The sequence below is a fragment of the Nannobrachium achirus genome (assembly GCF_963921795.1).
Source record: "Nannobrachium achirus genome assembly, chromosome: 20".
NCBI lineage: Eukaryota > Metazoa > Chordata > Actinopteri > Myctophiformes > Myctophidae > Nannobrachium > Nannobrachium achirus.
Genome location: NC_137827.1, coordinates 9,476,667 through 9,502,134, shown reverse-complemented (window position 1 = coordinate 9,502,134; position 25,468 = coordinate 9,476,667). Strand labels below are relative to the sequence as shown.

The window sequence follows — 25,468 nt, the reverse complement described above, 5'->3', positions numbered from 1 at the left end:
GAAGAGAAAAGCCTGGTGACAATATAAGGCAGAAAGCGTTCAACTTCCGCCGTGAGAATTTCCCCGAAAGACTGCAACGCATGACGTAACTTCCGTTAAACGCAGGACTTCCGCCACTTCCACTAGAACCAACCGGAAGGCATATTGTCTACAGGGTGACACCCCCCAGTCACAGGGGAGCGCTCCGCTGTGTCCATTTGGACCGCACTGAGGTGCCGAAAGTCGGGGGGACGAAGATTTACTATTCTGGCCTGGTTTACCACTTCTAACGGCGCTGAGCCGGCACATGCGACCTTCGCAACGCTCGACACGGCGACTCGCTCGCGGTGTCTCGCATGGCTCAAGGTCGCCTGAGCCGGCGCGCTTCCGTCATCTCTAACGCTCCTTTACAACGCATCTCCTACGGGCGTGAACTTTGGTAACAACCTCAGCCGATTCCACTCCTCGCCTGGAGATATAATAGCTTCTGTGTTGCTGACAGTGTCAGCGACTGATGTGTAGCGAGAAAATGGGACTTTGAATCGAGAAGAATAACCGGATTAACAATATATCCAATCTTTCCCGTTTGAAGCCCTGTTTGGGTAGGACGGCCAGACCAAAAATGAAATATATTGCATCTTTTCAAAACAGGACAATTGGAGTACTAACAAATAAATACTTCTTACTAGGTAAGATAGCCGTTTTGGCCTAAAATTCTCCTTTAATAAGAACACTTTCATCTCACCCTCAGTGGTCCTTTGACCTGGTCATCCTGCACAACCTGTGATGTTGCCTCTCCTTTCAGATTCACCTGAGGACAGAGACACACACAGAGAAACAGAGCATACATACAAAGTCAATGCAAAGACGCAACGTGGCGTAATGTTGTTGCATCGCAAACAAGGCCAACAGGCAACACAAACTGGGTGGCTCTTAAAAGAGCAGGCTTGGGTGTTTTTGTAACCCAGAGTGGGTGAAAACATTTAATCAAATGTTAGGGGTCCATTTGGTTACAATAGTAGAGAATGAGACTGCAACACAACAGAGCAGAAAGCCAGCAACACTCCAAATTAAATAAAGTCTTTATGGTGCACGGCTCAATAATAACATGAGGCAAAGTTACTCTCTGTCCAGAGAGGTCAATAAATCATGTGAAAAGGATTTCCTGGCGTGCTGGCGACTTCTTCTTCTTCTTTGCCATTTGGTTACACTCCCCAACACTGTAAATTAATGCTGGAGGGGTCCCTGTTTACATTTTATAACTGTTGTACGTGACTGCTAAGGGTACGTTCAGACATCTGGTTCGTATGGCTGTGGAACGCCCCTGCCTATAGCTGCATTACTCCCTTGCCTTTGAACTTCCATACTTGAGCAGCTAATGTGAGTGTCAACAAAGTGACATAATTCCTGCGTTTAGGTCTGTCCCATTGGTTAGTAGGTATCACTGCTGGGTGAGAGTAGAGCAGTGCTGAACCATGAACCTGTATTGAACCCTTGAGCTTGTGACCCCGCAACGCCATAAAGCATGTTCGATCAGAGACCTAACGCCTCTTCCAGGTTATTCTCTTAACACGGGAGCGGATGGGGGGTCAATGCATCCGTCTCTGACTGTCTGAACGTACCCTAACAAAACAAGACCCTGAATTGGTATTTAGAGTCAACATTAACAAACTGCGTTCTATTTAATCCCAAGACCCGTCACCCGATGGCTGCGTCTCTCTGGGGTCCTTATTCTGTCCTCATCTCCTACAGCAGTGGCTCAGGGGCCGCTTGGCAACTGTCCAAGTGTCCTTGAGCAAGACTCTGAACCCCCAATGAGCAGGTTGGTGCCGTGCATGGTTTCCTCTGCCATCTGTGTATGAATGTAACGCACAATCTGTGTAAAGCGCCTTGGATAAAGGGAAGGCGCTACATAAATGCATCATTTACATCCTAGCTCCTACAGCGGAAGAAGAATTCTGTCTGCCATTTTGCTCCTCGTGTCAAGTCTCTTATGGCTGCTCTCTGTTTGTTTTTTAAGCTTCATAATCACAAATTGCCGAAAAGGGCAAAAATGTCAAATAACTGAAATGTATATTAAAACATTCTATATTTTTGCGTCCAAAGACAAAAGCCTCAATGTTAGTCTGTCTGTCATGGGAGCCTGTTCTGCCTCACACACTGGTCTTTAGCCTTAGTAGCCCTAGTTTAGAGCCATTTGACAAGTTCTCAGTCTTGACCTGCCAAGGCTGGTCTCTGTATGAATTCAAGGTGTAAAACAATGTTGTACATTTTGTTGATTCTTGTACTATTCGATTTGTTGACAAATTCCTATTACCATCAGTCTAATATGCATGTCTTGAGTTGACAATATAGCCCTACTAACTCTCGCCATCACTATTGCATAAAGATTCAGGTTGAAAATCAGCAAAGTGCTCCTTTAACAGCAACACTGTTCAGAGAACTTAACAGATCTTAGCTCAGTAATCAGTATCGACAAATACCTTCAAGGTCAAGGTTGTACTTTGTCGTTACGTCTTTTGTACAGGTACATAAAGAGTAAAACTTGTCGGTGCCAACAACAATGGCTTCATTGCCGTTTCTCAAACCAGACCATCTCGCCCACAATCGCCGAATGCTACAGAGAGTTGTGTAATTGCTCACCGTAAATGTTGAGGACAGGAAGCCACCATTATGCTCCTCGGGCCAAGAGTATTTGTTATTTGACCAATCACAGCACAGTGTTCTTAAACTGTCCATTTCTGCCACGCAGATAGCTAGCTAGGCTTTAACTCATTTGGTTTCCAGGAGTTATTTGCGTGACTGCATGGGTGAAAGAACGGGGGTGGGGTGGGGGGGTATCTTACCTTAACCTTCACCAAGCGCTTAACAGTCTTGATTTTAGCCTCACAGAACGCCCCTCTGTACTTGGCACTGACATCTGTTCCCACAGTCAGATAGGCAGGCTCATCCACTGCCTACACAAAAAAAACACACACATTGATTGCATTAGCCACAAAAACAATATTTGACCCATTGTTTCACTAAACACAGGACATAAACAATAATGCTGCAATCCTGACAGAGGAAAAAAAAAAGAGAGGTAGTTGTGATTGTTTATCCCCCTGGATTCAAACTCAGGTCTACTACTATTTAACTCATACAGTGCCTATCCCGAACTAGTTCGGGATAATTTGGGCCGTATTAAGAGATTAAATATTCAATGCACACTTGCTTGGCCAGGGGAGACATTGGGCTCATTGGCTTCAGGCCTTACTACTTGTCCACTTGTCATTCAACCAGCTGGTGTCCTACTACCCATCCCGACAATAGACATAGAAAGGTAGACGCCTCCTCCGGCTCTGGGCGTTGGTAAAAAGGGACTGGCATCAGATGCGGAGCTCCCTCTTTCCCAGAGGCACTTGCTTTGGCAATGTAAACTTTTGTCTCCTCATGCCAATAAAGCTCCTTTTAATTGAATCCAAGTCCCCCGACTTGATTTGTCAGTAGTCACTTTGAGTGGCAGAGAGTGCCGTCCACACTTCCGCCAGTCCTTTTTAACCAGTCGCGCCAATGAACTGCAGCAGCGGATGTCGAGGCATCAAGATTTTTATATCTGTGGTCCCAACACTCATATACATGCAAGGAAGGCCAGGGAGGCCATCTCCAACCACTGCACAGATGTCTAAGTAAGCTCATAATAAGCTCTACCGTACAGATCGGTTAAAACAACCTCTTGTTTTCATTTTAAAAAGATCTGGATTGCAGCTTTGACAGGCACAAAGAAAAGACCAGTGAGAAGATGTCACTTACCTTCATTGTTTTAGTCTATTTGAGGGAGTCCAGCTCGAGAGAGAGAGTTGTACGATCTGAAAGACATGAAGGAGAAGAAGTTGAGTGTACAGATGGGGAACAAGGTCATTAAGGCCCGTTGGTAACAGAGGGTGCGTACAGGTCTGGCACCGAACAGACCCGGCTGGCTGTAAGGGTACTCGTGTACACTCTCAGGAGTTAACAGACAGAGGGGACAAACTGTCCCAATGAACCAGTGGGGTTCTCAAAGTGCATTTCAGAAGACTCTCAGTTCCTTTACGGTGGGTCTAAATTGACCCGTACAAAGTCTGTAACTTTGACAGTGTACAGATGTGTCCACATTTGGTTCCATTTGTACACTGTCAAAGTTAAGGGGGAGACCTTCAAATGTCAACGTTTGAGAACCACTGCAGTGAAACCATCTGGGCTGGTTAACTAGTGGAAACCATCACAACATTGAGATTCAACCCTCCAGATATGAGACAAGGAGCTGTTTGTGGTTCTGTTCCCGCTTTGCTCTCTCTCTCTCTCTGAGAGAGATTGTGTGTGTGTGTGTGTGTGTGTGTGTGTGTGTGTGTGTGTGTGTGTGTGTGTGTGTGTGTGTGTGTGTGTGTGTGTGTGTCTCAAGTCGCCATCATAGTTCTCCATGTCATATATATAGTCTGTACACACAGACACAGGCTAATGCTAGGCCTCGGAACAAGTACATAAACCGCGTTCAAGTGTACGCAGAAGTGTTGTCCTGGTGTGTCCTCCAGGCATGTCACGAACGCCACACATTAATAAGATGTGTGTTGGTAAATAACGACACACAGAAGAGGGGAGGGGGGGTTAGGCTAAAGCTAACGCTAGCTAACAGGGGAAAACTAGCTAGCTGATGAAAAGCAAAGCGGAGGAAAACTCCTCCATGTTGTTGATGTGGGGAGAAAACGTTCCATCAGAAGAACAACCCGTGACGACGGTTTGAATTTTAAAAAAGGATCGGGGAAATTAGAGATAAATTAAATTAAGAAGACACCGATACGAGAAAGAACAACATATTCCCTGAAGTCCAGATGGGGGTGGTGGGGTGGTGGTGGGGGGGTCGCAGTTGAAACTAGCTAGCCTAGCCTGCTAGCTGCTAGTTGGGTGATTTAACTGTGCTAGCACAGGCAGCCAAGCCAAGCTCAGTTAACATCCCGATCACAACTAGATCACTTCACTAACACCGTTATCAGATCAAAGATCATCTATTTCATTTAAAAAAATGAAATAGGGGTTTCCACACACACACAAAAGGAGCCAGATCATTCCAACTAGAGCTTCTTTCTGCTTAGTGCTGCCATTCAAGCTCTCCTTGTATTTCAATAACAAAAACCATTGAAGTTGTGTCTAAAAAAGATCAGCGCAAAAAAAAAACACAGCCCGAAGCCTACTGCTCTCTCCAGCTGCGATCTGTTTACCAGCGCCGTTCTACGGTTTAACGGTGTGTTTGACGTGGATAAACGTTGCTTTATATTCATATTTTTTGTTGTACTTACAGACAAACGACACGGCTCTGCTCGGGCTCTGCTGCTTGCCCCACTCACTGGATGGATTGGATGGATGGAACCGACAAAACCAAGGACACGACGCTGACGTCACAATTAAGCGTCATCGTACCAGCAGGAAGTGCTTTGCTTGGCATGCGTGGTACGCCGCCCCCCAGAGGTGTCTATCTAATCTGCATCTATCCACATTTGGAGTGAACATTTTCAAATCTTTGCCTCTGGAGCAGGGGCGTCAATTGGGTATGGCAGGGGTATGCAGCTGCCATACCCTGGGCCCAGGGGGGAAAATAAAGGTTACTTTTAAATATAAATCCATGAATGTCTCTTTGTCTATCTGGGGTTATTATGGTGGAGGGTGGGGGGGCCCTAAAAGATTATCGGCCAGGGGCCCTCGCGGGGGTTAATCCGTCCCTGCCCATAAGGGTCCATTTGGTTCCACTTGTACACTCTCTGATAGTACTTACATACCCATACGGGGCGGGTCCATGATTTGATTACAAACTACCATTTAGCCAGGGTCCAGGGACCCCCTGGAACTCCCTCAAGGACCCCTGGGGCCCCCCTTCCCCACTTTGAGAACCAATGGTATATGTAGGCCTATGTACAATGGTACTATGTTTTACTTAACGCACCATCTCCTTCATTTGTTGTTTGTTTTTATGTCGACTCATAATTGTAACTGTGCTTTTGCAACATTTGTGACATTTCATGCCAATAAAGCCTGTTGAATTGAGAGAGAGAGAGAGAGAGAGAGAGAGAGAGAGAGAGAGATAGAGAGAGTCTAAAGCCTAATTTATATGTCGTCGTGACACGGTGTCGCGGGCCTAAAATAGCCGATCTACAAGGTCACAACGTGTCGCATCATGCTCGCATGCGCGACACGTTGTGACCTTGTAGATCGGTTATTTTCAACCGTTCTTTTTTTTTAACAAGGCTCCACGCACTGACGTCACTGTACCATCCTTGGCACCGTGGTCCTAGAAAGAAGCAGAATAACAAGCTGTTGAACCGAAGCGCATTTCCTCCGCGCCCATTGGCCGCGCGCGGCGAGCGCAGCCGAGCAATGCGATTGGCCGCAGCGGCTCCTCAATTCTAACAGGCCGCCGCACATTTTCTAGCGCGACGATTGGTCGATACGAACGCGGCGCTTCCGAGGAACCGTCGTCATTGGCTGGCTGCCTGTCCACAGGACGGAGGCGTGGCTCAGCTTCTCTTGGTACCGAATGTACCATGTTTTTTTTTTTGTTTTTTTTTAATAATCACTAAAGTCTCTCTCATTTCATATACTGTATATTGCTGATATTGCTTACATACTGGATCTGCTTTTGTGGGACATTTAATGTGGTACAAAAGCAGATCATAAATTCATAATGTATTATGTTTATTTTCATCATTAACCATAAACCATAATACGTGGGTTCATCTGTTATCAATTCTCTACTGCTCTCCACCACCCAGCTATTATTGTTATAATAGAGGTATGAAAAGGTCCTTAAATTGTCACTTTAGAAATGTGCTGATACCCTCTATAAACCTTGTTGGTTTGTTTACTGTTGAGTGAGAAAACAATGTTGCACATTATAAAGTTCATCAACTGGGGACCCCCCAAAATAATTGGACCGTCATAGGTTGAAAACCACTGGCGTAGGACACCATACTGGTCGACAAGTAGCCCAAGATCAGCCATAGCCAGAGGGGATTCCCATCTTGGTTCAGTGGTACATAGAAAGAGTACAGTATTTGGTCTCTCAATGGGAGAGATGGGGTGAAATCCAGGATGTTACGGTGCAACTACGGCGTGCTCTCCTCCTGAAAGGATGGAAAACGTGCAGATTGTACATTTATGCGTCATTGCACGATGATGGTCGCCGGCTCTTGCCAACTTGTTCGCAATCGCTGTGCCATCCACCTGTTTCCACGAGAATTTACTGTAGCATTATCTGCAGCCGGGACACTTCCGGTTAACAGCAGACATACAAGCTCACGTTGCATCGCAGATGCACCCGCTGTGAGCTTGTAGATCACACTCGGCTGCGGCGCCGGAAGCTGCCTTACACCTTCTGCACAATGCACGATCATGGGATGTTGGAAAGTTGTGGATAAAGCAGGGGTCTTCAATGTTTTCAGGCTAAGGACTCCTTAGTTGAGAGAGAGATGAAGCAGGGACCCCCACAATCTTTTCATAGACTCCATATAGTTTCATTGTTTGACAGCATGATCATCAGTGTATTTTGGATTCATGTCAATTTTCAGATATTTAACCACAAACATCAATAGTTAATAAACTTGACCTTTCACTCTGTACTTAGTCTGCTCTTTTCCCCCTCCCCACCAAAGCTCTTTGCCAAAAATAGCCCATCTACAAGCTCACAACGCCTCGCAGCGCGAGGCGTTGGTGGTATCAGCAAAAGCGAAGGAAAAGATAACTGTTTAGCATTATTTTATGTTGTGGTGCGTTTCGCTTCCATTCCCTCCAAACTGAAAGGCCTCATTATTTAGCTGGCATTTCAAAATAGTCGGGGGCCTAAGGGAGATGACATGGTAATCTCGCGCTTATTAGTCTAAAAGCGCGAGATTTTGCACAGATGTAGGCCAGGGTATGCTCTAATGATTTAGCTAGGGCGCCCGAGTCGGCGACCTTCGGGGTCGCCACATCGGCCAAATCAAGTTAGGCTCCCATCGACTTTCTATACAGGTGGAAAATACCCAGAAAAACACTTTTTTTCTGGGTATTTAAGTTGGATTTGAGAGGTCTAACTAGGGGTTTGTAATGATGCTGAATCCATTGCAAGCATTTGTTTTGCACAAAAAACATTCCTTGGGCTACAAATGGCCTCAGAATACGATGGTTTAGTGATGAAAAGTGATGAGTCATCACTTTTCAGAGTTTTTTGGGTGTTTTCTGGAGCTGTGGTGACCCCGAAGGTCGCCGACTCGGGCGCCCTAGCTAAATCATTAGAGCATGCCCTGGGCTACATCTGTGCAAAATTTGGCGCTTTTAGACTGATTAGCACGAGAAAAAAAACCCTAAGGCCTCCGACTAACATGAATGCTCACCCATACATGCATCGTTTTCTGAGGCCATTTCTAGCCCAAGGAATGTTTTGTAATGCTTGCAATGGATTCAACATGATGACAAACCCCTAGATAAACCCCTCAGATCCTACTTAAATACCCAGAAAATAAATGTTTTTCTGGGTATTTTCCTCCTGTATAGAAAGTCAATGGGAGCCCAACTTGATTTGGCCGCTGTGGCGACCCCGAAGGTCGCCGACTCGGGCGCCCTAGCTAAATCATTAGAGCATGCCCTGAGCTACTGTGACAAATTTCGCGCTTTTAGACGGATTAGCGCGAGATATCCTTAAGGCCTCCGACTAAAAGCCTTCTCATCCTCTGCATTGTGATCAGATCATATTGTCAGTGCACAATGCAATACAGGAACATAGATACTAGGGAGGTTCACATAGCATTTATTCATTAAATTAACAAATTCTCCCCTTTTCACACTTTAAACATAACTTTAGTACAAGGTGTGAATAAGACCATGAAGGCTTACAATCCAGCACCGTCATACTAACACTAAGAACATACTTTGTACCATGTGCGTACCGTATGTATGTACCGTAACTACGTTCGTTCACTAGCAGAAACTAGAAACTGTACCATGTGCGTCAATATGTACTGTAACTAGGTTAGTTCACTAACAAAATGGAAACTGTAGTTTTTAACATTTTTTTATTGTCAAGTTTGAAGATTGTATGGTCCATGAACTACAAAACAATACAAAAAAAAAAGAAATTATATAATTCACACAAGAGCTCTCAGGAAGGACATACGCGTGCCTGTGTGTGTGTGTGTGTGTGTGTGTGTGTGTGTGTGTGTGTGTGTGTGTGTGTGTGTGTGTGTGTGTGTGTGTGTGCGTGCGTGCGTGTGTGTGTGTGTGGGTTCAGTGCTGTGTTTACATGTTGTCTTCATCCGAGTCATCCTCTTCCTCCAACGAGTCCTGTGTTTGACAAGAGACACAGTGAGACAATCACAGACAACCCTTCCTTTTTAAAAAACAAATTTAGGCCTAGAATTATTGAATCATGCTTTAACCAGTGAAAAATAGCAGATATACAAGCTCACAGCGCGGCACCGAGTGCCGCGCTGCGAGCTTGTAAATCTGCTATTTTTGAAAAAGTTGTGAAAATCTTTGAATATATGTATTTTTAAAGAGAACGTTTGTAACAAAAATGTTGCTTCTGGGTGGTTCCTGGAACTAAATATTTTGAGATGGGGGTCCGTGGCCAAATAAATATCAGTTTGGGGGTCCTTCACATGAAAAGGTTTGAGAACCACTGACATAGTAGTCTCTCAAGAACAGACTAACTGAGCTCCAGTTGAAGTGAAAAGGACCTTTTCTTTGACGATGGCTGGCCAGATTGCTGACATGGTTTTTCAAAAAACCTTGGAAGGATTCAAAAGACACTTATAGAATCGGGTCAAAATTCTAATTTTCACAATTTTTCAAAAATAGCAGATCTACAAGCTCGCAGCGCGGCACCGTGTGAGCTTGTATACCTGCTATTTTTCAATAGTTAAAGCATTCAATAATGATACACAATAATGTGTACCCGTTCTAAATGGGTTAACAAAACCTTCTTTTCCCAACATCTAGACGTTTTGACATAACATTTAACTTCAACAAACTACAATATTTTAATTAATGAGTTGGCACTTTCAGATGAAAAATGCGGTCGTAGGGTTTATAAATGTACGTGTTATAGATGCAAAATGGTAGGAATGCAAGTTATTATTGTTAATAACTTCCCCCCCTTCAGCCACCCAGGTGGAAGAACGCAATGCTGCATGTCTGGCCGACATCTCACAGTGGATGTCAGCCCACCACCTCAAGCTGAACCCAGACAAGACGGAGCTTCTCTTCTTCCCAGCTAAGTCTTGCCCCATGCAAGATCTCTCTATTTCCATAGATAATGCATTGGTGACTTCCAACTGCTAGAACATACTGAAGTCCTGGATAGCCAGCTATCATTCAAGGCACACATTGCATCAGTCACCCGGTCCTGTAGGTTCACACTCTATAGCATCCGTAGAATCAGACCCCACCTCACCCAGGAGGCAGCCCAGCTCCTCATCCAGACATCTGTCATATCAAAACTTGACTATTTTAACTCTCTCCTCACTGGCCTCCCGGCATGTGCACTTAACATTAAGTGCACATGGAACAGTTGGAGAGGCTCCAACTGATCCAAAATGCCACAGCACGAATGGTCTTCAACCAGACAAAATTCTCACACGTCTCCCCCCTTCTCCTCTCCCTCCACTGGCTCCCAGTTGCGGCCCGAACAGAATACAAAACAATGATGCTGACCTTCAAAGCAGCCAAAGGTACGGCTCCTCCATACCTCCAAAACCTGATCAACACCACCCGTTCACTCAGATCACCCAACAAAGGGATGCAGTCAGAACCCTCGCCTAAAAACTAGGGATGTGCGCGTGTACACGGTTATCCGTGTACACGGTTTGTAAACCACTATTCGTTTTGAAAATACAATTCGATTGTTCTATTAAATATATTTTTAATTATTGAGATATTAACTTTTTTAAACATTTAAACTCTGCGCCCATATTACTGTCTTGTCTTAATAAAATGTTACTTTTTAACAAGCAAATTAAGCAATCCCTTGGTTGATTTGCGGAGCATGACTGTCTGTGTCTCAGTCTGACTGACTGTTGCGCGCTGCACTGGTCGCGCTGACCTGCAGTGAGTGTGCATGGCTGCACGCAGCCACACACCAGGCAGGCTGTCCGCTGCGCAAGTAAATTAATGGCAATTAAGCGACGTGTATCTTAAAGATACTGGATGTGAATCACTCGCCTGCACGCTGTATCTGTGATCCGGTCCATGAATTAATCCATATTTTGAGGTGAGAACAAGCCAAGGAGAATGCTTAATCATACATTGGCTGAGTATGGAATACCATTATGTAGCCAACTTTGAAGAGAACAGAGCTGTTGCTCAGTTACTATAGCGACTCCAGTCAGACAGACATCAGCTGTTGTAGCGACCAAGCTGAGACTGATGCGCTAATTATTGATCTTGACCCAGATTCACGCAATGACGTAATTGATTAATTTGAGCAAGATTGCAATATTATATAACATTTTAAAAGGCTTTTATATACTCTTGATACTTTTTTCAAACGAGGTTTGCCCTAATAGATCGAAGTGCTCAGTTTTGGCTATTTTCTGTGTGAAATTACAATAATAAAAAAAAATAATAATAATTTTCGACTAGTCGAATATTCGTTTACAAAATTGTCGTGTACACGTCAGTGAAATTAGTCGCTAGGAACATCCCTACTAAAAACCCCAGGACAAATATTCACTCGTCCTAGACAATTTGCCCTCCTGGCCCACAAACTGTGGAATAAACTCCCTGTCGCACTTAGAACTACAGACACACTCGCTAGCTTCCGCCGTGAACTGAAGACTCACCTCTTCAGACTCCACCTAAACCCATAGCACTAACACTCCCCTTCCCTAAATGACCACACATGAAGCTAGATAGCATTTTTTTTTTACTGATTAGGTTAACCTATGTTATTGTTTTTTCTACAGTAGATTGACATTCCTATGCATTATTTGTATGGTTGTTGATATACTTAAGTTATTGTGCTTATTATATAGATGTATTACCTGCTTATTGGAAGTCGCTTTGTATTAAAAGTAGTAAATTGTTAATATTTTGGCTCACCTTGGCGTATTTCTCTGCTTCTTCTCTGATGTCTTTAGGAACCAGCTGGTGTCGTCCATCTGTGACTGAGGAAACAGACACATAACCAGGGAGTCAAAATTCATAATTTCATCCTTTTTAAGTCATGCCAGGTCAACAATAACCTGGAATCTGTCTATATAAACAGCTATTTACATCACATAACATGCTGACATCACATACATTCAGAAAAGAATGCAAAACCAGTTAATCTTAGGGCTGGACTGGACATATTATTCAAACGCTCACATAACCTACATAACTAAACCTGGTACAACAGAAAATCGGCAGTGCTAGAGGTAGGAGATAAAACCAACAGTACTAGAGGTCCTGGTAGGATAGAATAACAGCAGTACACGAGGGTGCTGCCAAAAAAACAAAAAACACATCAGAAGTCTATTTCTTTCTCTATAGCCTATGTGCCAGGCTACAAAAGAAATGTGACATGTAGGGAGTTTTACAGTGAGGGACAAGAATCCATGCATCAATTTTACATCACGTTTAACACTAATAATCTTACCTTCTCCCACCCAGCTGAGTTCCAGTTCAAAAGCCTTGTCTTTGACCTCATCATGGACAATGTAGATACTGTAAAACAATAATGAATAGGACTTGAATATCTAAATGTCTGCAAAGAAAGAACTGAATATAAGAGTTTGAATAAACTAGGTGGCATGTCATGTATAAAAACCTTGTATATGACACTAATGTTCCAAAAATCTCTTTGATCTGTTTGTTTTAAAATGTAAAACGAAAAGTATGAAAGAGGGAGGGGACAAAAAAACGTTTGAAACTCTTGCAAGCTTGTAGATCGACCATTTTCGCTATTTGACGTGAAGTTCAATGAAGTACAGGGTTTAACATGGTTTGGGGGAAAAACTGTGAGGAACACTATCAAACATACCAACATGGTCAGTGAGAGATTAACATTGCTATTATTAGTGATGTTCAGTTTGTGTGTGTAGCCTCAAAAGAGACCAAGAGACTTCTCTTTTTCTTTTTTTTCAGTCTCACTCATGCTAGGGCTAAACACACAGGAAATAATGAGTCTTTAAAATGAGCCTTTATACTTGATAGGACTGTAAACTGAAAGGAAATAGGGGGAGAGAGATGAGAACAGACATGCAGCAAAGGTCGTCGGGAACGGGATTCGAACCCGCTGACATGCTGTCAGGCATCAGAGCCTATACGGTATGCGCCTGGACCGCAAGACCAGCGGGCGCATTGAACCCAAGTAGCCCGTGTTTTGGGGAGGGTAATATTTGTCCCTGTACGTACTCCTACAGGCTGGGGTGGCACCTGTCAGCAGGGAGGGTTGCGTGGGAGGAGGAGGACAGAGGCTCTGTGTTCTCCCAGTGGGGGCTCCTCAGCTCACAACGGCAGTGACAAGGCACAGAAATGTGGGAGGGGAGGAATAGACAGACATGCAAACAGCCCCAAGGTGAAAAAGGTGACACATTTTTATGGGGATAAAATGTGCGCCGTGCATAGCGCGGCGCAAAATCTTTGACCTTTCTTTACTGAATTTGCACATTTCTAACTCGGTTAAACAGTGACTTACTCATACATATCATACATATGCAGCCAAATTGGACTTGTTGCCTACCACCAATTGTTCTAGATATAATAAAGAAATTTAAATCTACAATAATATAGCCTACAGATATACCGGTAGTTATTAGGAATATCCTAATATTTAGGGACTTGTCTTTAATAAACAGGCATAGACAGTGACAATGTGCACTGTGAGCTTGTAGATCGGCTATTTTAACTACTTCTTAAATAGGCCTATTTGTTTTCTAAGATCATTTCTTAGATCATTTTGTATTTTATTTATTCATGAAATTAGAAAAGTAATTTACTTTTTTTTTTTTTGAATCATGAAATGTTTAGCTTTTTTGGGGAGGGAATGTTTTTTGAAAATGTTTTGAAATAATTAAAAACGAAATGTAGGAAACCAAAAATGAAGGGACCCATAAAAATGTGTCCACGACCCACACATGGGTCCCGACCCAGTGTTTGGGAAATTCTTAGTGGATTCTCCTGGCTGACTTGCAATCTAGCTAGCCATCATCGTCAAAGAAAAGGTCGATCCTTTTCACTTGCAACTCGAGCTCAGTTAGTCCGTTCTTAAGTTGAGACCAGACTTTTTGTGACATGTCTCAGCCTCCTTCTGTAGGAAGAAGTCACGGCGACTCTATAGCGTTAGCATGTGGCTAACCTAGCGAATCATCGTAAAATCAACAAGGCTATAACCGATAATATCACATCACGCTGAATAGCGCACGATGCAGAATAGCGCACGACCGCGAAGCAAGCGAATCAAACGGCCAACAGTCCACAGTCACACCACAACTACGGCAACTTTGCGAGCTTTGAGACCGCTCTGCTCTCCTCTGTCTGTGGCTCGCAGCGCACTGAGTGCAGGCAGTCAGTGTTGACTTTGAGCACTGCCAGCTGACGACGACGTCACTTGCAAGAGAAGGGATTCAGGGAGCGCTTGATTTGTTAAAAAATAAAACGACCCACTTCCCCATCCACCTTCAACACCATTGTACTGACAAAATGGACGGCGCCGAGAATAAGAAATAAACGCTCCTCTTCTCACTGCTGCTCTGACGACACGACACCCCCCCACCCCCCTAAACAATTTTTAAACAAATCTGCACGATTCACACAAATGACCAATTTGGATTCAAAACGGTGATTTTCGCCAAAAAGCTACACGTTTGCATGCCTGAATAGAGTGCCATAATGACTAAGGGTGCGTTTGGAAATGCGCATTCAACGCACTGGTGTGCCATGTTGTCGTTCATTTATTCGGTGCACTTGGTGCGTTGTCGTTCGGAAATCCAGTGTGCGGCGCACCAGTGTGCTGAGTGCACGCACTGAGTGACCCTACTCAGAAGATGGGGTTCGGCGGTGTGGTGCGTCAGTGCGGTGTTTTAATTGGTTGGTTTTCTTGGCCGTGTCTCGAATGCTTCTCAGCTGTGAACAATGGAGGAAATAACCGCAAAATACAGCACTTGCAGCTTAATTGGTCGTTTGGGCTTGATAGTTTCACACACATCAACATGTAAATGAACAGCAGGTATATGCCAATGTTGTGAATTAGACCTACATCTCCTAATAGCAACGTTAGCATACTCAGCAGTCAGCAACTGCTGCTTTTCAGAAAGTTTACCTTCAGAGTTTAGTCGAGTGAAAAAGCACACAGCTGCCTGTTAAAACTGGTCGTTCGTAAATAAGCCACACTGAACGCACTCTCCAACGTCACGCCCACTGCACTCACTACACTGAGCACACACCCGGTGCGGGTTTCCGAACGCACCCTAAATTGGGGAGAAAAGGGGGTAAAAAGCTGCACACAGCTCAGAGGCATGATTGCTCATATAGCAATGCATACCGGCTACCGACACTAGATGGTGCTGTGCAGCCCCCTTATGACTGAAACTAAGATTGATAGTACAAATATCAGAATTCATTAAAAAAGAATACACGAGGCTATGTAATGTGAAGACTGTGTGTGTGTGTGTGTGTGTGTGTGTGTGTGTGTGTGTGTGTGTGTGTGTGTGTGTGTGTGTGTGTGTGTGTGTGTGTGTGTGTGTGTGTGTGTGTGTGTGTGTTTCTTACATCTTAGCGACCTCCTTCACCAGCTCTCTACAGGTCAGGTCTTTCATCTGGATCATTTGAAACATTAGAAACAGACATTTAACAATTAAACAATGATACACATGATATGTTGGTGTTCTGCGTTCCTGGGCATGTGGTCTGAGTGCTGTTATCAGGAGATACTAATTGGGATTCACATCAGACAATCAAAATGTGAGTAACAGAATCGAACGTTCAAGCTAGTAAAGTAAATGGTCATAAATTATGTAAGTAAAAAAAAAAACAGTGTTGGACTTTATTGGACTGCGGTATACTCCGTTCCCAGTTGTTTCATCAAACAAACATAACACAATGATAACAAATGTTATATTAATGATGAAAAATCTTTTGACAGAGGGTGCTTCACACGCTTCACAGTGGGGACCAGCGATGTCTAACGCTACTTCCAGGGACAGCCGTAGAATTAATTTTGTTTTCTCCAAAAACAGAATAGATGGAATGTAACTAAATTCGAATCACAATCCCGATAGTCTCGCGTAGCCAGACAAATATTCCACAATCTCCGAATGCTACATAAGAGTCTGGAACTACAACTCCTGAAATCCTGAGTAATGGAGGCTGGCATTTCCATTCACAAAAATATGTTTTAAAATGTAATTTCTGCTAAGTCAACCCTGCGTTAAATAATGAACAAATCATCATCTAGTATTTCACACTCAGACTATGGTTAATGTGATACAATAAAAGCAAATCTCTTACCTGCAGTTTTTCTATCTCCGTCTTGGCTGCCTGCTTGGCTTTGCCAATGGCACATCCCCAGTAGCCCTAAAAGGAAACGTGAACAATTATTAAAATAAAGCAATGTAAAACACAAGACACAAGCTCAATGAGTCTGGTCAATCGCACGATATTCACTTTGGTGTCTCTGCAATGGTGAAACTTGGAGGAGGCAAAAACTGCCTAAAGGAACTGGAGTTGTTTGTTCGTTCGCGTTGCGAGGCGTTGTGAGCATGTAGATCTGCTATTTTCACAATTTCTGCCTCTAATATTTGACAATTTGGCCAATGTTTAATTTGTCATTTCATAGGTATTAACAAAATCAATAACCAAAGACAATGCATAGCTATTTTTTCCAGGACCTTCCAGGACCCTTGATCAATTCCAAAACTTTTCCAGTACTGGAAAAATATTTTTCCAATTTCAAAAAAATTCCAGGAATTTCATGACCGTGGGAACCCTGTACATGCTATTAGATGGGAAAGTGAGTTTAACGTCGTTTAATGCCATCAGATAGGATTTTTCTGTTTGGATGAATGGGCTGTCAAGGCCAGAAAGTCGTTTTTTTGCCACTCAGTAGGTGTTCTTCCGGGTATGATGGCGATGTTACGGGCATACCCTTTATTCCTGGAATCTGCCTATTAGATGGCATATCTTATCTGGTTTGTACCAGGACATCAATCATTCTGACATGCAGCAGAGTCTGACAGTGTCATCTGGTCAAGGGAGCAGTGTCTCTTATAGCAGGGGTTCCCAAACTTCTTTGTCTCAGGGCACCCCATAAATATTTTATTTTTTTAATCCGAGGCGATGCGAGGCGTTGTGCTGGTAGATCGGCTGTTTTCACTAGTTTTGTGCGACGGTCTTGTATGATGAAGCAGGGCTTTGCTTTACCAAAATACATACACATTTGAAACTTGGAGATATGAGGTTTCTGCCCGACAGTGACGATATTTTAGTGATTATGTTGCGAGGAAAACGTTGAGATAATAGCCATTTTGGTTAGAACTGAAAATAACTCTGTACTTCAAGATTAAAATGATACTAAATATCTTTTCAAGTGTCCAAATAACCAAATATTATCAAATTGTCTCACGGCACCCCTGGACTGCCGTCGCGGCACCCCAGGGTGCCCCGTCACCCACTTTGAAAACCCCTGTCTTATAGAGAAAGTACAACTAAATCTACATCCGTCCCTTTAAATTCATTACTATTAAATATAACTGTATAAACCAAGTTGTGTTGCGTCTGTGATGTGTATGATGAATACATTGACTTTCTGTTGTGAATTAGCATGCAGGTGTAAAGGATTGAAGGTGTTTACATGTGAGATTCCCGAGGGGTCGACCATGTAGAGTTGAGGACCTTCGTCTTTATCGTAGGAGCCGAGGATGAAGCTGTAAGGAAGAGGAGAAAATCAGCAGCTGACATTTATTCTGACATTGTGGTGTTTTAGCCACTTAACCAATTAGGCCTAGAATTATTGAATGCTTTAACTAGTGAAAAATAGCAGATATACAAGCTCACAGCGCGGCACTCGGTTGTAGATCTGCTATTTTTGAACAAAGTCGTGAAAATGTGTGCAAATCTTTGAACATACTGTGTGTATATTTAAAGCGAACGTTTGTAACTCAAATTTTGCTTCTGGGGGGGGTCCCTGGAACTAGATATTTTGAGATGGGGGTCAAATAAATATCAGTTTGGGGGTCCTTCACATGAAAACGTTTGAGAACCACTGACATAGTAGTCTCTCGAGAACAGACTAACTGAGCTTCAGTTAATGTGAAAAGGACGTTTTCTTTGACGATGGCTGGCCAGATTGCTGACATAGAATCAAAGATTTTTCAAAAATCCTTAGAAAGATTCAAAAGAGGGTCAAAACTCAAAAATAACAGATCAAAAATAGCAGATCTACAAGCTCGCAGCGCCGCACTCGGTGCCGCGCTGTGAGCTTGTATATCTGCCATTTTTCAATAGTTAAAGCATAAAATAATGATAAACAATAATGTGTACCCGTTCTAAATGGGTTAACTTCCATGTCCTACTCAAGATTCAAACCGGCCAACTGCTGCAATTTACCAGCGCTAAAAGAGCATACCTGCCTGCTTAGGTGAGATATGACTTTTGGACTTTCTGGCTGGCAGTATCACTTGTCCTAAATTGTCATACCCTACCACAGAATCTAATCTAATCACTGTTACATTAACTAATCTACAATACAGATTGGTCAAAACATACATTTAATTCACTTAAAGTTACACAGTGAAGATTTAAGGCCTCTATACTTTGTCATGTAACAAATACCACAAATGCCAGATCTACACTGCTTGCAATGCGTGACACAACCCGGTGTGAGCTTGGAGATCTGATACTTTTGGAAACCGAAAACAAAACACGGGACACCAGGTGTAAAGTGGGTCATGCACATTCATATTCTGTGGTTCTCACCTGCAGCCGAAGGGTCTGACGGCACTGTATAGCGTGTAGGCGTGGACGTACATGGCCACTCTGTCAGAGAGGTGCTGCACACAGACACACAGAGACAAACATACACACAGGTCAGTTTAAACCCATTTAGGCCTAGAATTATTAAATGCTTTAACCAGTGAAAAATAGCAGATATACAAGCTCACAGCGCGGCACCGAGTGCCGCGCTGCGAGCTTGTAGATCTGCTATTTTTGAAAAAGTCGTGAAAATGTGTGCAAATCTTTTGAATATACTATATGTATTTTCAAAGTGAACGTTTGTAACTAAAATTTTGCTTCTGGGGGGTCCCTGGAACTAGATATTTTGAGATGGCGGTCCGTGGCCATCATTTTGGGGGTCCTTCAAATGAAAAGATTTGAGAACTTAGTAGTCTCTCAAGAACAGACTAACTGAGCTCCAGTTAAGTGAAAAGGACCTTTTCTTTGACGATGGCTGACCAGATTGCTGACATAGAAACATACTATTACATCTTAGAGGGCTTCAAAAGACACTTATAGAATCGGGTAAAAAATCTAATTTTCACGATTTTTTTTAAATAGCAGATCTACAAGCTCGCAGCGCAGCACTCGGTGCCGTGCTGTGAGCTTGTATATCTGCTATTTTTCAATAGTTAAAGCATAAAATAATGATACACAATATAGTGTACCCGTTCTGAATGGGTTAACGGACCACAATGGAAACAAGCCGCTGGCCTTTATGTAACTCCTTGCACTGTTGAACCAATGTTTTGGTTCATGTCCTGCTTTCAGATTACATTCACACCAACAGTGAACCTAACTCTGGTTGGATTTGGAGGCATTGGGGTATGACATTTGTTATTGCACCGCCCCAGAAAGTAAAGAAATAAGTGTTAAATTGAGCGGTAATTAAAATCCTACCTATCATTTTATAATGGACAATGTACCTTTTGGGCAAATGGGCATGCCCTTCGGGCAAGTAGAACATGACCTGTACTTGCCCGACGGGCAAGTGCTTCTGAGACCTTAGTGTCAACCCGTTAGAGATAACATTCACCTTGAGAGGGATGTCGTATCCATAACTGGATCTGAAGTTAGACGCCTCTTCTCTGGCCACCTCAGACAGAGAGCGTGCATCAGCCAGAAGACCCGCTACAGCCTGTAAAGAAAACAGTTCATCAATCAATCAATGCATCCATTAGACTTGCTCAAGATAAGATTATCGCTTTCTATTTATTTCAGGACCCCCAGTTTGGTATAGATAGAGTATTCACATGCATCACTTTTCCACCGGGACACACCTAGACCTGAGGTTCTCAGGTCACCAGTATGGTCAGGTGCCCCCAAACAGAAACTCAACTTAAAAGGAAAAATAAATTAAACTACAAACCACTGGTAAAAATGAAGAGGCTTTAGAGATAAAGGTCTTACCATTCCCACATGTCGATCGATATTGAAGATGCGTTTGTTTGACCCTTCCTCGTAAAGTTTAGACAGAACCAATTTCTCCACTCCAAACACGACCCCATCTTTACAGCGAATTGCAATGGCTGTGCTGTAAGTGTACACACACACACACACACACACACACACACACACACACACACACACACACACATTACTCTATCTGACCAGTATGGTCAGTATATTAGATTAAGACACTTGTATAAAATAATTTCAATAATAATTAATTTAAGAAAATGCACATGACTTCTAAGTTTGAGAGGATGCTTAAGGTCAGACAATCTCAACTTCGAAAATCTGTGTGTAAAAGTCGTGAAAATGTGTGCAAGTCTTTGAATATATGTATTTTTAAAGCGAACGTTTGTTACTCAAATTTAGCTTCTGGGGGGGCACTGGAACCAAGTATTTTGAGATGGGGGTCCGTGGGCCAAATATACATATGATTTTGGGGGTCCTTCACATGAAAGGCAAGCTTAAGCTTGTAGATCTGCTATTTTTGAGCATACAAATGCTATCGTGAAAATTAAAATTTTGACCCGATTCTATAAGTGTCTTTTGAATCCTTCTAAGGTTTTTTGAAAAAACCTAAATTTCTGTGTCGGAAAAGGTCCTTTTCACTTAAATGGAGCTCTGTTAGTCTGTTCTTGAGAGACTACTGTGTCAGTGATTCTCAAACCTTTTCATGTGAAGGACCCCCAAAATGATATATATTTCTCAAAATATCTAGTTCCAGGGACCCCCCAGAAGCAAAATTTGAGTTACAAACGTTCGCTTTGAAAATACATATATTCAAAGATTTGCACACATTTTCACGACTTGTATATCTGCTATTTTTCACTGGTTAAAGCATTCAATAATTCTAGGCCTGAATGGGCATGAACCCTTTCCTGAATGCTTAAGTACATTTAAAAGCAAATGTTGTTTTACTCAAGTATCATTTTGACTGAGCTACCTTTACTTGTAGTGGAGTAAATTTTGACCAGAGTATCTGTACTCTTACTCAAGTACAGGTGTTGAGTTCTCAGTCTGTCCATCTCTGTAAATCACTAAACGGGCTGGCTCCGTACTCCCTGTGCGGGCTTCAACCTTGCATCCCAGCCAAGGCTCTGAGGTCTGCCGGTTGTTCCTATGACTAACAGTGGTTAGTACTAACAGTGCCCCAAATTATTTAACCCCAGATGATTAACTTAATGTGCAACATTGTTTTCTCACTCAACAGTAAACAAACCAACATAAGGTTTAAGCGTATAGAGGGTATATATGCCTATGCCCAAATATTAGAGGCAGACATTGTGAAAATAGCCGATCTACATGCTCACAACGCCTCGCAAACGTAAGGCGTTGTGAGCATGTAGATCTGCTATTTTCACAATAGAGCCGTGTAATACAAAATGTAATGCCTCATCTCTTAGTGTCCCTCAGGGTGGGGGGGTGGGGGGGGGGGGTCCCAGTTAAAATATGATTTTGGCGGTTGCGGCCTGAAAAGGTTAAGAACCACTGACTAACAAGAAGAGAGGGGGTGACTGTGTTTGGAGGCTGCGGCCCTCTAGGCTCTGGACAGGCTTGTCCCTCCCCGTCAGATCTGCCCGGTCGATTGGCTGCTTTCAGAACCCATCCGTTTTTCCTGGCTTTGAACAAGCTTACCTAATCTGTTTTAACTCTGCATATTTTGTTCTGTGCTAATGCATATTAATTGTTGATGCTTTATTTGTTTTGAGGCTTTCGTTTGTTTTGTTTTAACCATGTACAACACTGTGGTCAGCTAGGGGTGTTGTAAATGTGCTATATAAACAGATGTTTGGCCTGACCTGCTGTTCTCCACGGCCTTCATGGCATATTCCACCTGGAACACTCTGCCGTCTGGACTGAACGTGGACGCTGACAGGTCGTACTGTAGAGAGAACAACAGACAGCTCATATTGTAGACAGAACAACAGACAGCTCATATCGTAGACAAGGGGTCTTCAACGTTTTCAGTCCAAGGACCCCTTAATTGAGAGAGAGATGAAGCAGGGACCCCCAGCCTTTCCATAGATTCCAGAGTACTTGACAATCATCAGTGTATTTTGGATTCATTCAATATTTTGTGTTTTCAGATATTTAACCACTTGAACTGTCAATACATGAACTTGACCTTTCACTCTTTACTTAGGTCTGCTCTTTTTCCCCCTCTACACCAAACCTCTTCGCTGAAAGTAGCGGATCTACAAGCTTGTACGAGCTTGTAGATCTGCTATTTTCGGCTAAAGTAATCAGAATATGGACATTAGGGTTCAAGTGGTCAATATAAAAGAATCGATCACACAAAGATTTGGAGGACCCCTTGTAGTAACTCTGGGGACCCCCTAGGGCATACATGGGCAACTGGCGGCCCGGGGGCCACATGCGGCCCCCACCTTCACTTAATGCGGCCCCTAGGTTAATACCGGAATACTGATATATTATTGATTTCGTCTGTTACAATTCCAAACATGACCTGCTTTAATTCCGTCAGTCTATTTTAGGAGCTTATTATGATGAGCTTTTTTTTTATGTCCAATGTATTTGTATTTAGGTTCATGAAGTTAACATGAGTATAACTAAATGCATTTGAAATTGAATCAAAATGTTACATTTGAGGATTCCAATTAAAAAAAATAATAATAATTCAGGATTCCAATTCAAAAGAGGCAAAAATAGCCGATCTACAAGCTCAAAACGCATCGCAGCGTGATGCGTTTTGAGCTTGTAGATCTGCTATTTTTGCTTCTTTTGTATGAGATATGACAAAGTAGGATGTAGCAATATGCAATGTGGCCCTCTGGAGTGAAGGTGGAAATATAGTGGCCCTCGCCATCATCAAAGTTGCCCACCCCTGCCCTAGGGGTACCGGTCCTGGACCACCTGTTGAAGACCCTTGTTGTAGACTGATCGAACCCTATCCGTTCACTCAGATCAGCTAACTATGCTGAGAAAACCCTTGCTAAAAACCCCAGGACAACAATCCGAAGTTATTTTAGAGGTATAAATACAAAAAAGGTATATAGGGTCACGAAAGGGGCTCGGCAGCCGTGAGCAACTCTTAGATCCAATTTCTTAATATCTGGATTCTCAAGCTGCAATACCAACTCTTGACAGCCCATACATCCACACGGAAAAGTTAGATCTGATTGTATTAAACAACAAAACTCTCCAACATTGCAGCTGTACAGAAAGCTAACATTTTAATGAGAACAGACTTTCCTGTTTGGATGAATGGTCTGTCAAGGGTTGGTATTGCAACTCTATTCCAGATATTAAAAATAGGATCCAAGACTTGCTTGTGGCTACGGTCCGGGTCCGGGGACCCCCAGGGCAGAGGGCTACGGTCCGGGGACCCCCAGGGCAGAGGTCCTTAAGTTGTAAGACGGTGGACCACAGCTCTATCAGAAATTCCATACCAACATACTAATCCAGTATGCCAAATTAACAATGTTACACTTTGTTTAGGTCCAAAACCTTGAATGAAATGCATACAAAATTCTGGAAATATTACAGTATGCTACAGTGGACACTGGTCACTGCAATGTGGGACATTTAAACAAGATTAAAGCCATATCTGCAATAACTTGGTTGAACACAATTGCATACTGATTACTAGTATGTCTGTGTGTATGGATTTGACAACGATGGCAGTCTGATACATAACTTTATGACTGTGGGTCATGTTTCAAGACATGTTGGACTGCTTTGCGTCTAATAATTTGAGTAATACCATATACATACATATATATGTATATATATATATATATAGATATATAGATATATATAGATATATATAGATATATAGATAGATATTACTAAATAAACATAGTAGTTCTTATAGCTTATAGCAGTGGTTCTCAAAGTGGTTTCCAGGGACTCTGTGGGTTCCTTTATGGGGGTCTAAATTGACCTATGCAAGTCTGTAACTCTGACAGTGTACAAATGGAACCACATGAGGGGAGACCTTCAAACGTGAAAGTTTGAGAAACACTGGCTTAAAGAATATCTATAACCATACTATTCACGCCAGACACGCATGAATGAAGTCAGCTTGCTTTGAATGCTTTCTGTTTCGTCTTAACCACCTCACCTAGCCTAGCCTAGCCTAGCTAGCCCCGACGAACCTTTTAGCATACAATTTAGCACGGACCAGGACTTCAGGATTTGATTTCATGTCATTATCAATTCGGACATGTCTGGCCGATAAACAAACACCTCTCCGTCTTGGTCCACGGCTATTATTTACTATACCATCTGACGTGAAACATAGCTAAACCTAGCTTAGCCTAGCCTAGCTTAGCCCAGCAACATGCTAGTTAGTTAGCCCCACTTCTATGTGACTCAGCAGCTAGCTGCCACACCAGGCTAACGTATCAACACAGTAGAATACAGTCATTAAAGGGTTTTATAGCCATTAAACCACACATGTCCTCAGTGGAACCTAACGTGCCGTTTCATCCACTCACCCCTGTCCCAATGGAACTCATGTTGGAATATTAATAAGGCTTTGTGTTAGCTGTGAGCTGAAGCTATCTCTGCTGCTCTGTGTGTGACAGTGAGACGGTCCTCTACAGCGAGTGCAATCTGAGTTCCCAGAGGTAATTCTTTCCGCCACTAGGGGGCAGCGAGTGCAACTAAAACAACAACGAAGAAGGACAACATGGGCTAGATAACTGTTTCCCAAACTGTGGGTCGGGACCTACTCTATGGTCGGGACCCATTTTTGGGACCCATTTTTTATGGGTCCCTTATTTTTATTTATTATTAATGATTGTGATTATATATATATATATATATATATATATATATATATATATATATATATATATATATATATACAGAAACGGCACTCCTAGCAGTCACAGAAGCACTCCATGTTGCCCAGGCTGCCTCCCACTCTGCAGTCCTGATTCTTCTGGATCTATCAGCGGCATTCGACACGGTGAATCACCAGCTGCTCCTGGAGACCCTTGCTGACCTAGGCATCACCGGGACGGCACTAAAGTGGTTCGCCTCCTACCTGTCGGACCGGACCTACCAGGTCTCATGGAAAGGTTTGCTTTCATCCCCCCGAACCCTCCAAACGGGA

At 43.0% G+C, this 25,468-nt stretch overlaps 2 protein-coding genes across 3 annotated transcripts in view; both read right to left on the bottom strand.

Moving 5' to 3' along the window:
- Nucleotides 1-5,331, bottom strand: part of arid4a (AT-rich interactive domain 4A) — a 47,457-nt gene extending 42,126 nt beyond the window's left edge. The window contains exons 1-4 of the mRNA XM_080750809.1: nucleotides 5,292-5,331; nucleotides 3,772-3,827; nucleotides 2,826-2,936; nucleotides 725-790 (exon numbers count right to left, since the gene is read on the bottom strand). Coding sequence (XP_080606935.1) covers nucleotides 725-790; nucleotides 2,826-2,936; nucleotides 3,772-3,777 — 183 coding nt within the window. The 5' untranslated portion in view covers nucleotides 3,778-3,827; nucleotides 5,292-5,331. The remainder of the gene's footprint in view (nucleotides 1-724; nucleotides 791-2,825; nucleotides 2,937-3,771; nucleotides 3,828-5,291) is intronic.
- A 3,689-nt stretch (nucleotides 5,332-9,020) lies between these two features.
- psma3 (proteasome 20S subunit alpha 3) lies at nucleotides 9,021-24,974 on the bottom strand. 2 transcript variants are annotated; one of them, XM_080750668.1, is made up of 12 exons: nucleotides 24,846-24,974; nucleotides 22,185-22,267; nucleotides 20,344-20,467; nucleotides 19,970-20,071; nucleotides 18,916-18,989; nucleotides 17,792-17,864; nucleotides 16,450-16,515; nucleotides 15,712-15,758; nucleotides 12,599-12,666; nucleotides 12,061-12,125; nucleotides 9,244-9,303; nucleotides 9,021-9,155 (listed from the first exon to the last, which is right to left on the bottom strand). In XM_080750668.1, exons 1-11 carry the CDS (start codon nucleotides 24,864-24,866, stop codon nucleotides 9,259-9,261), a joined length of 768 nt encoding a protein of 255 aa, XP_080606794.1. In that variant the 5' UTR covers nucleotides 24,867-24,974; the 3' UTR covers nucleotides 9,021-9,155; nucleotides 9,244-9,258. The 2 variants fall into 2 exon arrangements, with proteins under 2 accessions (XP_080606794.1, XP_080606793.1); XM_080750667.1 differs by having other exon boundaries at nucleotides 9,021-9,303.
- Nucleotides 24,975-25,468: the final 494 nt, after the last annotated feature.

Bases quoted from the DNA above. Each gene is read 5' to 3' on its own strand.
- psma3 (XM_080750667.1), bottom strand. From the start codon at position 24,866: ATGAGTTCCATTGGGACAGGG. The intron at 20,468-22,184 runs GTCAGGCCAAAC...GTACACTTACAG, and splicing joins AAGGCCGTGGAGAACAGCAG to CACAGCCATTGCAATTCGCT. The intron at 15,759-16,449 runs GTAAGAGATTTG...CAAATGATCCAG, and splicing joins CGGAGATAGAAAAACTGCAG to ATGAAAGACCTGACCTGTAG.